The sequence below is a fragment of the Salvelinus fontinalis genome, chromosome 31 (genome assembly GCF_029448725.1).
Source record: "Salvelinus fontinalis isolate EN_2023a chromosome 31, ASM2944872v1, whole genome shotgun sequence".
Classification (NCBI taxonomy): domain Eukaryota; kingdom Metazoa; phylum Chordata; class Actinopteri; order Salmoniformes; family Salmonidae; genus Salvelinus; species Salvelinus fontinalis.
In genome coordinates, this window is record NC_074695.1 from 24,029,797 (window position 1) to 24,043,033 (window position 13,237).

The window sequence follows — 13,237 nt, forward strand, 5'->3', positions numbered from 1 at the left end:
CCTGCTTAGGTGGTGACAAGGTCTGTGATTTTATTTAGAATTCAAGGCACACTTAACCAGCATGGCTACCACAGCGAATACACATCCCATCTGGTTTGTTTTGTGGGACTATCATTTGTTTTTCAATAGGACAATGACCCAACACACCTCCAGGCTGTATAAGGGCTATTTGACCAAGAAGGAGAGTGATGGAGTGCTACATCAGATGACCTGGCCTCCACAATCACCCGACCTCAACTCAATTGAGATGGTTTGGGATGAGTGAAGGAAAAGCAGCCAACAAGTGCTCAGCATGTGGGAACTCCTTCAAGACTGTTGGGCTTCCGAGTGGTGCAGCAGTCTAAGGCACTGCATCTCAGTGCTAGAGGGGTCACTACAGACCCTGGTTCAATTCCAGGCTGTATCACAACCGGACGTGATTGGGAATCCCATAGGGTGGCGCACAATTGGCCCAGCATTGTCCGGGTTAGTGTCTGGCAGGGGTAGGATGTCATTGTAAATAAGAATTTGTTCTTAACTGACTTGCCTAGTTTTTTAACACTTTTTTGGTTACTACAGGATTCCAAATGTGTTATTTCATAGTTTGTCTTCACTACTATTCTACAATGTAGAATAGTCAAAATAAAGCAAAACCTTTGAATGAGTAGGCGTGTCCAAACTTTTGACTGGTACTGCACATGTAGATATTGTTGGAAATTTGCGGGAGGGGGGGGGGTAGCCTGGTTTGAACTGAACCAGGGCCTTGGGGCAGTCCGTCACCAAGCACTTATCAAGGATCACAAGACTACCCCCTCTTTTCGGAAACACATCCCTGCCCCTCCGAACATCCTCCCACACCCGATAGTCCCACAGTAGTGTCATTCCACTTCTGACATCAATGCAACTAGCTTGGTGATTAGCCCAACCAGGACTCAAACCCGGGTCCCTGCAAGTGTGACAGTCAGTCCAACAACTTTGCCATTAAACCAAGAGGTCCGAAACCCTTGACAAATTCACTAGGCTTTTACTAGGAGGTCACAACAGTTCACTTCAACATCGAATTCCACATTGCATTACATTAATAACTAAAAACAAATATAAAAGTGATACATTATCACAATGTTTATTCACTTTTTTCAAGTAACAAAAGACTCCTCAGGATTTTGTACTTGCCCTGGATAATAGAAATCAAGTCATTTTGCTTGTCCAAACAAATCCACTATGGACAAATGCATGCACCATACACACATCTTCAGAGGAGTCAATTGCAAGGGACAGAGATTTTGACAAGATGACAGAAACAGCAAAAGAGCAAGGAATCATCTGCAGTCCACAATACAATTATGGTGCTTTCCCTAAAATGTAATTCATTTGAATATCTTTGATACATTGAAAATAATGACTGTCAGGTAAATATGACAATTCTTCAATAAGTGATTTGTTTCTAAAAGCGCTTTATACAGAATTACAAAATCTACAAAGGGTTTACTGTCTGACTGAAAACCTGGCAAATGCTAAATAATCATCATACTTGATGGCATGACAACAATCACAGTCCTAATGAGGCATCATGGATGTTCAGTTCAATGTGGGCCACAAGGGCATAAGGCATATAGCAGCAGAAAACTGGAGTCTCTTGTTTCTTCTACTCCAACGGTTCATAACAGAAGTAGAGAAATATATTGCACTTTAAAAGATGAGTCAAAAATCTCACAGGTTACCACAGCAACAGCTACCACTAAAAGTGTGTCATGCGACCGAGTGGGTTGGGATGGATGTCTTCTTGGAAGCAACAACTGTTGATGAAGAGACTGAAACAACTCCTAATCACTGTTGTACACCCCCTGTCCCTTATCACACAGAAGTAACTAAACTCAGATGAGAAAGTCTGATGAATAGAATCAAGAGACTTCCGGGAGAACATATAGCACACTGGCCTCCAAGTGAATAATCCCTCTGTCGCGCCATAGTAGTGGCACGTAAATATCAGATTCAGGTTCAGGACTAGATGACTGCCCTCCTCCGCTTCACCCGACCTTTGAGGTTGTTCTGAGGTAAATCTCACTTCTCTCGAAGGACACACACTCCTGCATCACAGCGCTGTGTGGCCATGGAGGTGACCACCTCCCAGCTGTCAATAACAGGGTCATAACACTCGATACTGCTCAGAAGGGAGTTTCCATCATACCTAGAGAGGGCAAAAGAGTACAGGGGAGGATGAAAAATACATCATATGGCTGTGTTCAATGACATAATTCGCATGCTTATAATCGAAAACTGGACCATAAGGAGGTTGCATTCATGATTCAGATTTATTACAATGTTATCTAAGCAAGAATAATATAAATCAATTAAGAGTCATACATAATGTATATTAATGATCACTTCAGTATCTCTTAATACTGAAGTCGGGTGCAGAGCCGTGGTCGAGTGATAACACTCCCGGCTCTATGCACATGTACACCGGTTAGCCGGTGGACAGGGGTTCAATCCCTGTGTCTTCCCTTCACTCTGAATCTCCTCTTCACCTGTCTCCCTCATTGTTTCTCATCTGTCTGTCATTAAAAGCAATAAACATATGAAAGGAAAGTGAATTAACACTTTCCTAAAAATAAAAAAATAAAAAGATTAAATTCTGAGCAGGGTTGGGATGTTTAGGCTTACCCAGCTATGGCGTAGAGTCGTCCCCGGAGGACGGTAGCTCCTACGTAGCAGCGGGGAGTGGTCATACTGGCTACCGTGGTCCAATAGTCAGTCCTAATGTTGTAAACCTCCACCGAGTCGAGGTGCGCTGTTCCATCGAAGCCTCCCACCACATAGATGTGGTCATTGAGCAAGGCTACACCGGCCCCTGTAACAAAGAGTATAGGCCCTTCAGACATACTAACCATAGCCATATGTAGAGAGAGCCATACTGTATATAATCTATATAGCCCTCATACTCTGGAGTACTCACCTGAGCGTTTGGTGGCCATGGGGGTAACATTCGTCCAATGACCTGTGTGAGGGTCATACCGCTCCACTGAATTGAGGATATTCAATCCGTCGTACCCACCTGCAATAAATTACATACACTGCATGACCAAAAGTGTGTGGACACCTGCTCGTCAAACATATCATTCCAAAATCATGGGCATTAATATGTTGGTCCCCCTTTGCTGCTATAACAGCCTCCATTCTTCTGGGAAGGCTTTCCACTAGACGTTGGAACATTGGTGCGGGGACTTGCTTCTATTCAGCCACAAGAGCATTAGTGAGGTCGGACACTGATTTTGGGCGATTGGGCCTGGCTCACAGTCAGCGTTCCAATTCATCCCAAAGGTGTTCGATGGGGTTGAGGTCAGCCCAGTCAATTTCTTCCACACCGATCTCAACAAACCATTTCTGTATGGACCTCGCTTTGTGCACGGGGGCATTGTCATGCTGAAACAGGAAAGGGCCTTCCCCAAACTGTTGCCACAAAGTTGGAAGCACAGAATTGTTTAGAATGTCATTGTATGCTGTAGCTTTAAAATTTCACTTCACTGGAAGGGGCCTAGCCCAAACCATGAAAAACAGCCCCAGACCATTATTCCTCCTACATCAAACTTTAACAGTTGGCACTATGCATTTGAGCAGGTAGCGTTCTCCTGGCATCCGCCAAACCCAGATTTGTCCATCGGATTGCCTGAAGCGTGATTCATCACTCCAGAGAACGCGTTTCCACTAAGCTTGTCCAATGTCTATGGAGATTACAAGACTGTGTGCTTGATGTTATACACCTGTCAGCAACGGGTGTAGCTGAAATAGCTGAATCCACCAATTTGATGGGGTGTCCACATAGTGTAAATCCTTACTAAGGTCAGTGGGGGAAAAAAACAGGGAGAAAATTTAAATATTTATACACCAACACCATTACAAACTTAAACCAAACATCTTTAATACCCACCAAGACAGTATATAAGTCCACTAGCAACCACCAGGCCAGCCCCTTCCCTGGCTGTCTGCATGTCCCCAAGCATGCTCCACTGGTCAATATTCGGGTCATATCGTTCCATGCTGGTGTGACGGCGGCTACCGTCAAAGCCTCCAGCAACATAGATCATATCTGTGGGCAGAAAAGTGAGGAAAGAAATGTAAGGAAATGTTCCAACAACTTTTTGAAAGTCTGCATTAGAAAACACTTGCAGGGTTTTGTTACACCTGAGGTCAGTCAAACTCACTTCAGTGCTATTTGTTTTTGTAAACCCCATGACAATGAGGGCTGTCAATCAGAGAAGATCCTCTACCTCCGAGTGTTGTCGCCCCGGCAAGGCCACGGCGTACATTCATAGTGGCGACGGTGTACCAGACACCATCCTCGTCTGCTGTGTAGTCCAAGCACTCCACCGAGCTAAGCCGCGATCGACCATCGTAGCCGCCAATCACATACACGCGGTCATTGAGGGACACGGTAGCTACATAACGCCTTTTCCGAGCAATGTTCTGTAAAAACATGCTTGGGATAAGTTAACCATGATCAGAGAGCCAAAATATGTAATTTAAATAAAAAAATACTTACAGGTAAAAAGCTCCACTCCTGAGTTTTAGGATCATACTTCTCAACGATATCTATAGGGGATTGTTGACTGCCGAATCCTCCAATAACCAACAGGACCTCCTTGGCACCTTGAAAGAGCAACATGGTAATCACTTTTTCCACATGAATAAAGTAGTAACTTCCACTAAGCTTGTCTTGTATCCCTATTATTAGGACAAGAAAATCAATCCAAAAAAATGGAGGTCAGTACTGTACCTAATCTGGCTTGGGTGCGTGGCCCCTGCATCTCACTCCTCAGCTCTGGTCTAAGGTGGAATTTCTTGGCCTCATCCACAAGGTCTCGACAGGGAAGACTGCATCGAATGAGGGGCTGGAACACGTCACAACATATACAGTACTTTATCAAGAAGTAATAACACCTTTGCTCAACACTTGAGGCCTGTTTCCCAGACGCACACCATAAATCATTCTCAATGGAGAATTTCCATTGAAAGTGGATTTCAAATCAAATGTTATTTGTCACATGCTCCGAATACAACAGGTGTAGTAGACCTTACAGCGAAATGCTTACTTACAAGCCCTTAAAAAACAATACAGTTTTAAGAAAATACCTTAAAAAAAACAAGTAATAGATAAGAAAAACAAATAATTAAAGAGCAACAGTAAACAACAATAGCGGGGCTATATACAGAGGGTACAGGTACAGAGTCAATGTGTCAATGTGTGGGGTCACCAGTGTCGAAGTAATTGAGGTAATTATGTACATGCAGATAGGGTTATTAAAGTGGCTATGCATAGATAATAACAGAGAGCAGCGTAGGGGGGTGTAAATAATCTGGGTAGCCATTTGAGTAGCTGTTGAGTCTTATGGCTTGGGGGTAGAAACTGTTTAGAAGCCTCTTGGACCTAGACTTGGCGCTCCGGTACCACTTGCCGTGCGGAGCAGACAGAACAGTTTATGACTAGGGTGGCTGGAGTCTGACAATTTTTAGGGTCTTCCTCTGACACCGCCTGGTATAGAGGTCCTGGATGGCAGGAAGCTTGACCCCGGTGATGTACTGGGCCGTACGCACTAACCTCTGTAGTGCCTTGCGGTCAGAGGCCGAGCAGTTGCCCTACCAGGCAGTGATGCAACCCGTCAGGATGCTCTCGGTGGTGCAGCTGTAAAACCTTTTGAGGATCCATACCAAATCTTTTCAGTCTCCTGAGGGGGAATAGATTTTGTCGTGCCCTCTTCACGACTGTCTTGGTGTATTTGGACGCCAGAAACTTGAAGCTCTCAACCTGCTACACTACAGCCCCGTTGATGAGAATGGGGGCGTGCTCAGTCCTCCTTTTCCTGTAGTCCACAATCATCTCCTTTGTCTTGATCACATTGAGGGAGAGATTGTTGTCCTTGCACCACACGGTCAGGTCTCTGCCCTCCTCCCTATAGGCTGTCTCATCGTTATCGGTAATCAGGCCTACCACTGTTGTGTCATCAGCAAAATTAATGATGGTGTTGGAGTCGTGCCTAGCCATGCAGTCATGAGTGAACAGGGAGTACAGGAGGGGACTGAGCACCCACCCCAGAGGGGCCCCCGTGTTGAGGCTCAGCGTGGCGGATGTGTTGTTACCTACCCTTACCACCTGAGGGTTGGACCGTCAGGAAGTCTAGGATCCAGTTGCAGAGGGAGGTGTTTAGTCCCAAGGTTCTTAGCTTAGTGATGAGCTTTTTAAGGGCACTATGGTGTTGAACGCTGAGATGTAGTCACTGAATAGCATTCTCACATAGGTGTTCCTTTTGTCCAGGTGGGAAAGGGCAGTGTGGAGTGCAATCGAGATTGCATCATCTGTGGATCTGTTGGTGCGGTATGCAAATTGGAGTGGGTCTAGGGTTTCTGGGATAATGGTGTTGATGTGAGCCATGAACAGCCTTTCAAAGCATTTCATGGCTACAGACATAAGTGTTAGGGGCCGGTAGTCATTTAGGCAGGTTACCTTAGTGTTCTTGGGCACAGGGACTATGGTGGTCTGCTTGAAACATGTTAGTATTACAGACTCAGACAGGGAGAGGTTGAAAATGTCAGTGAAGACACTTGCCAGTTGGTCAGCACATGCTCGGAGCACACGTCCTGGTAATCCGTCTGGCCCAGCGGCCTTGGGAATGTTGACCTGTTTAAAGGTCTTACATCGGCTGCGGAGAGCGTGATCAACAGTCATCCGGAACAGCTGATGCTCTCATGCATGTTTCAGTGTTACTTGCCTCGACGCGAGCATAGAAGTTATTTAGCTCGTCTGGTAGGCTCGTGTCACTGGGCAGCTCTCAGCTGTGCTTCCCTTTGTAGTCTGTAATAGTTTGCAAGCCCTGCCACATCAGACGAGTGTCGGGGCCGGTGTAGTACAATTCGATCTTAATCCTGTATTGAAGCTTTGCCTATTTCAGGGTTCGTCGGAGGGCATCGAGGGATTTCTTATAAGCTTCCGGGTTAGAGTCCCGCTCCTTGAAAGCGGCAGCTCTACCCTTTAGCTCGGTGAGAATGTTGCCTGTAATCCATGGCTTCTGGTTGGGGTATGTCACTGGTGCTTCCTGCTTTAATTTTTGCTTGTAAGCAGGAATCAGGAGGATAGAGTTATGGTCAGATTTGCCAAATGGAGGGCAAGGGAGAGCTTTGTACGCATCTGTATGTGGAGTAAAAGTGGTCTAGGACTATGCTTAATTCATGTCGGGGAAACTGGCTGTTGATCTATTAACACAAACCCATTATAGGAAGGCGTAGACAAGAAAACTGCTTACATCATGTGACCGTGTGTGGTCTAGCTGCCTCACCTCTGAGTCGATGACGTCTGTGATATAGCGCGGAGTGAGCAAAGGCATCCGCACATGCTCCAGCATCTCCGATAAATAAATCTCCCTCTCTTTCTTATTGTGTTTAACCCAATTCAACACTGCCTCGAATACAGGCTCCTCTGAGTCCACCTGCAAACAGAAACAACATGTATTCACAACCACACACCTTGACAACAACATGCTTGTTGTAATAACGGAAATCCCAAAGTATAACTACTCAAGGCCAAAAATGCATTCACTCAATCACACTGATTTCTCCAAATGACTGAGATCAACTTCCCTTCAAGAGGAACAAGTCAAAGTGACAGTTTTAATTAATGATGTAGATACAGTCAACTAAGACTTAACTACAGTGCCTTGCAAAAGTATTCACCCCCATTGGTGTTTTCCTATTTTGTTGCATTACAACCTGTAACTTAAATGTATTTTTATTTGGATTTCATGTAATGGACATACACAAAATAGTCCAAATTGGTGAAGTGAAAAAATAACTTTAAAAAATACAAATAAAAAATAAAATAAAAAGAAAAATGGTGCGCGCATGTTTCACCTTTGCTACGAAGGCCCTAAATAAGATCTCGTGCAACCAATTACCTTCAGAAGTCACATAAGTAGTTAAATAAAGTCCACCTGTGTGCAATTTAAGTGTCACATGATCTGTCACATGATCTCAATATATATATATATATATATATATATACACATATATATATATATGTATATATACACGCCTGTACTGAAAGGCCCCAGAGTCTGCAACACCACTAAGCAAGCGGCACTATGAAGACCAAGGAGCTCTCCAAACAGGTCAGGGACAAAGTGGGGGAGAAGTACAGATCAGGGTTGGGTTATAAAAAAATATCCAAAACTTTGAACATCCTACGGAGCATCATTAAATCAATAATAAAAAAATTGAAATAATATGGCACCACAACAAAGCTGCCAAGAGAGGGCTGCCCACCAAAACTCATGGACCAGGCAAGGAGGGCTTTAATCAGAGAGGCAACAAAGAGACCAAAGATAACCCTGAAGGAGCTGCGAAGCTCCACAGCGGAGATTGGAGTATCTGTCCATAGGACCACTTTAAACCGTACACTCCACCGAGCTGGGCTTTACGGAAGAGTGGCCAAAAAAGCCATTGCTTAAAGAAAAAAATAAGCAAACACGTTTGGTGGTCGCCAAAAGGCATGTGGGAGACTCCGTAAAACATATGGAAGGCGGCACTCTGGTCCGATAAGACTTAAATGTATTTTTTGCTACTGTCATTGACTTGTTTGTGTTATTGGCTTGTTTATTGTTTATTCCATGTGTAACTCTGTTGTCTGTGTCACACTGCTTTGCTTTATCTTGGCCAGGTCACAGTTGTAAATGAGAACTTGTTCTCAACTAGCCTACCTGGTTAAATAAAGGTAAAAAGTTATTTAAAAAATTGGGCATTTCGCCAATCAATGAAAACTCTGTCTAGCGCAAACCCAACACCTCTCATCACCCCGAAAACATCATCCCCACAGTGAAGCATGGTGGGGGCAGCATCATGCTGTGGGGATATTTTCAATCGGCAGAGACTGAGAAACTGGTCAGAATTGAAGGATGGCGCTAAATACAGGGTAATTCTTGAGGGAAACCTGTTTCAGTCCTTCCAGAGATTTGAGACTGGGACGGAGGTTCACCTTCCAGCAGGACAATGACCCTAAGCATACTGCTAAAGCAACACTCGAGTGGTTTAAGGGGAAACATTTAAATGTCTTGGAATGGCCTAGTCAAAGCCCAGACTTCAATCCAATTGTGTAATCTGTGGTATGACTTAAAGATTGCTGTACACCAGCGGAACCCATCCAACCTGAAGGAGCTGGAGCAGTTTTGCCTTGAAGAATGGGCAAAAATCCCAGTGGCTACACGTGCCAAGCATATAGAGACATACCCCAGAGATTTGCAGCTGTAATTGCTGCAAAAGGTGGCTCTACAAAGTATTGACTTTGGGGTGGTGAATAGTTATGCACGCTCAAGTTTATTTTTTTTGTCTTATTTCTTGTTTGTTTCACAATAAAACATTTGCATCTTCAAAGTGGTAGGCATGTTGTGTAAATCAAATGATATAAACCCCCCAAAAATCCATTTTAATTCCAGGTTGTAAGGCAACAAAATAGGAAAAATGCCACAGGGGGGTGAATACTTTCGCAAGCCACTAAGTGTATATTACACACATTTTGATCACGAAAATCGTGACAAGCAAAAATCATTTGAATGAATTGGTAAACTATAAATCAAGTCCCATGGTTACAATTATGTTTTTATACAGCAAGATATGCGCTGTGCGGTTAAACACTGGAATTTCCAGAGCACAAAGGCATACTTAAATCAGATTATTTTCTCCATGATTTCAGAGCCAGGTAAATCTGCAAAGGGGGCCCCATTAATAGAGATTACTGCAGGTCTCCACTTGCACCTTTTCTTTCAACTTCAGGTTTTTGTGAAAAGTATCCCCCTGAGCATTCAAAGATAACCGCGAATAGAGATAAGATATGCACCTGAGGCAACATGACTGTGTGCTCTCTGAATTAAAAAAGAAATTCAGTACACTATTCGACTTTGGTAACACTTCACATCAATCTGCTCTTAAATCTGTGTAGTAACACCATAATTACACGAGTAACATTGTATTAACATATTGTTACTTAGTACTTAAGTAATTGTAGTTTAATTGCATAGAAATTTAGTTGGAATTACAAAAACGCAAATCCATTCATATGCAATTACAAGGCTACCTAATGTAGGCCTACAATGAAACAACAACGACTATTACTATGGTAATTACAGCGTTACGATAAGTATAATAATACCTCACCAAATCTACCTTGCTTACCTGGATTTCATCACATTTAACTAGTTTTTCAACCTCGTTCTGGCTGAGCAGCATAAACTCCTCATGTTGAACCACCTCAGGGAAGTGCTTCTGGGAGAAGAGTTCAGCGGCCTGCATCAGGTCAAGGCAATTGTGGGTCTCCGCAAAGTCACGAATGCCCAGGCAGTTTGTGGGATCAAGCTGACTATCCAGAAAGTCACAACAAGCTCTTTTTACTCCTGAGGAATACAAAGAAACATATACACACATTAAGTGAGTGCAGTATGTTCATTTTGTAAAATAATGTTGAAGTATTTAATTTGCTAGTCTGTCTCAAGTAAAAACTTATTGACATAAATTAACAATGTTTCCACTATATTAGCAAATTAGCAATACAATATAGCCAGTCATATTGCACAAACCTAATAAGGAAAGATGATGTGTGTGCATTTCCTTTTACAAAAGAGCAGATTTAGATTTAACTGACATACTGGTAGTTTATTCCACAAAGTAAATACAGTGGATGTACAGTAAAGTGCAATGGCTCTCATATTATTTTTAGATTTCTCAACTTACCTTTGAGCTGCAGCAGACAGGCAGCAGGAAGCAGTTCCTGGACATTCTCCACTGTGACCAAAACAGTCTCTGTGTAAACAAAGTCCAACAGGATCTCCATGGTGGACGCAGTCAACCCCTGGATGTCTACAAAGGATTTCCCTTTCTCTGACAACTGCAAAAGCACAACGGCAAAGACAGACACATCAGTTTTCATTTACTGGTTAGTAGTCGCTCTTGCCAGACACAGGGCACTCCGCACTCATTGCAAAAAACATAGGCCTACTGATTCCTTGTGTTTACTATTTGTCATACTTGTGTAGGCAGCTGTGGATTATAGTCAGCTTTGTTAGTAAAAGAGCAATGCTCACCTGGGGATTCTTAGAGAGCTAAAAATGTTAAAGGAAAGAGAAACTAGGTCAACCGAGCTACAGAGAAATAATTAGCATTGGACTATTTCTGCTATGCACTTTCATTGCTGTTTCGTGTTTGGGAATAGCCTAATATTTGAGGTAGGCCTATATGATTCATTCACGTTTTTATTAAGCTATAAATAACCAGATGGCAGTCACACTGATGGCAGTCACACTGAAAGACATATTGCTCAAGGAAATTAATATCAGTTTAATTTTAGCCTACAGAAATCTTAGCTCGGTTCTAAGCACAAGGGATATGTAGAAACTCTTTTGGGCATTGTCAACTTCCGAACCAGTCACACAACTATTACCTGTCTCTTTCTGCATATAGAGAGAGAACCACCAGCAAACTTATTTATAAAGTTATTATCGCTGATGACACTGATGATCAGTCATCATTGGTCTTTTGTGGAAGTGCTGTGTCATATGTGTCTATCTAGGCCTAAATTAACTCCAGTCTTGTGCTTAATTTTTATTTGTATTTATTGAACCATTATTTAAATAGGCTAACGGTTACCTCGCTGGTGAACATGGCGCAGAAGTAGTCACTGCAGGCTGCCAGGACAATGCGGTGTACAGGAAAGTCAGTATTCTCCACTCTCAAAGTGATGTCACAGAGTGTGTTGCTCTTACGAAGTGTGTTCATGGCATTGAGGATGGATTTGGCATGGGAGTTGGTCATGATGTCTTTGGGAGCCATTGTACTGTACTTGACAAAGAGTTCCTCAAGTTTCAAGAATCTCAACGTGCTGCAATATCTGGCAAAAAGACAAAAGCGTTAACATAGTTTGGAGGCAAAGTGTAAAGATGGCAAAGTGATGATAAATTATATGGGACCTCAACCACTGATGTTCGCAGCTGCGCACTGTGCAGGCAAAATACATTAATGTACATTTATTACAGTGAACAACGATATAACTAGATCTATTAGAAATCTAGAAATAACTGCCCTGTCTGACACAGATGACCCGGGTTCAAATCCAGTTGGTCGCATTGGTGCCTTGACCTGGATTCACGCAGCTAGTGAACTGTCCGTTGTTTTGGCTAAACTGGCATATGTCCAACTTGAGTTGAACGACTTTAAACAAAATGTCACATTATAACTCAAAATATTTAACCATCGGCTGGTTATGAAAAGGCCAAATAGCCGCGGCTAACCATAGCTAATTAACTAGCTAGTTACGAGTTATGCTAGCTGGCTAGCTACATTTCAAATATTCACAAACTATGGGTAAAAGGTTTGAACGAATGTGACAGGTAAACTATCAAACAAGCAACACGAATGGCACACCCAGTATCAATCAATAAAAACACTACCCACCACCTAGCTAGACGGCATTAGCAAGCAAACCAGCTAGCTAGCTTGTTTGCTAACTAACTCCAATGGCACAAGACTAGTCCAGACGTCCTAGTCACATTGGAGGATGCCAAATGTGATCCATGGTAGCGTGTGATTTCCTGCAATAGTGTGGGCTATTGCTCATTGGTTTTTCTAATTACTAACTTAAGCTAGCGGAAACAAAATATTAATTTCAAGGATGCCGCAACAACTGTATCTAACTAGCCAGCTATCCGCAGTCAGTGTAGCTTTAGACAAAAACACTATACGTCACATACGTGCGCACACCTCGAATGTGCATTTTTAACTATTTAAAGTCAACTCTGAACCAATGCAAACAAACCCTCAAACACTGAGAATTAAAACAATAGGATTTTTTCCCCCTTATTCACAAATTAAGCTAAGGGTTTTTTGTTTTACTGTTGTAACAGCCTGCTAGAAATAGGTGCGCTCGATTTAGACCACCGGGGGCACCGACTCAGGATAGGTGGGGTTTCGACCTTCATGAATGGTGCCAAAAGTGCAACATCGTGCACCACATTTGATTTATTATTTTTACGTTTAAAGAGTGTATTTTGTCCCAGGGATAGTTTGATTGTGATACAAATATTTGTAAATTAACTTGTGGATCTACATTTCTGACATATTGGCAGATTGAGCCATGCACGTTTGCTCATCCGTTTGACACAGTAAACTACCATTTACAAAATGTAATATACGTTTGTGAATCCTGTTATATATTTTATTCAGAAAACAA

General features: G+C 42.8%; 1 protein-coding gene across 4 annotated transcripts; it reads right to left on the minus strand.

Annotated features, from left to right (window-relative positions):
- Positions 1–1,086: 1,086 nt before the first annotated feature.
- Positions 1,087–12,940, minus strand: LOC129829897 (kelch-like protein 12). Of its 4 annotated transcripts, none has more exons than XM_055891896.1 (13): positions 12,463–12,940; positions 11,659–11,899; positions 11,097–11,114; positions 10,747–10,900; positions 10,192–10,409; positions 7,275–7,457; positions 4,754–4,868; positions 4,520–4,626; positions 4,248–4,443; positions 3,908–4,066; positions 2,936–3,034; positions 2,644–2,830; positions 1,087–2,167 (listed from the first exon to the last, which is right to left on the minus strand). In XM_055891896.1, exons 2-13 carry the CDS (start codon positions 11,839–11,841, stop codon positions 2,041–2,043), a joined length of 1,746 nt encoding a protein of 581 aa, XP_055747871.1. In that variant the 5' UTR covers positions 11,842–11,899; positions 12,463–12,940; the 3' UTR covers positions 1,087–2,040. The 4 variants fall into 4 exon arrangements, with proteins under 4 accessions (XP_055747871.1, XP_055747873.1, XP_055747872.1 ...); XM_055891898.1 differs by having other exon boundaries at positions 7,308–7,457; positions 12,463–12,939; XM_055891897.1 differs by lacking the exon at positions 11,097–11,114 and having other exon boundaries at positions 12,463–12,939.
- Between the last annotated feature and the right edge of the window lie 297 nt (positions 12,941–13,237).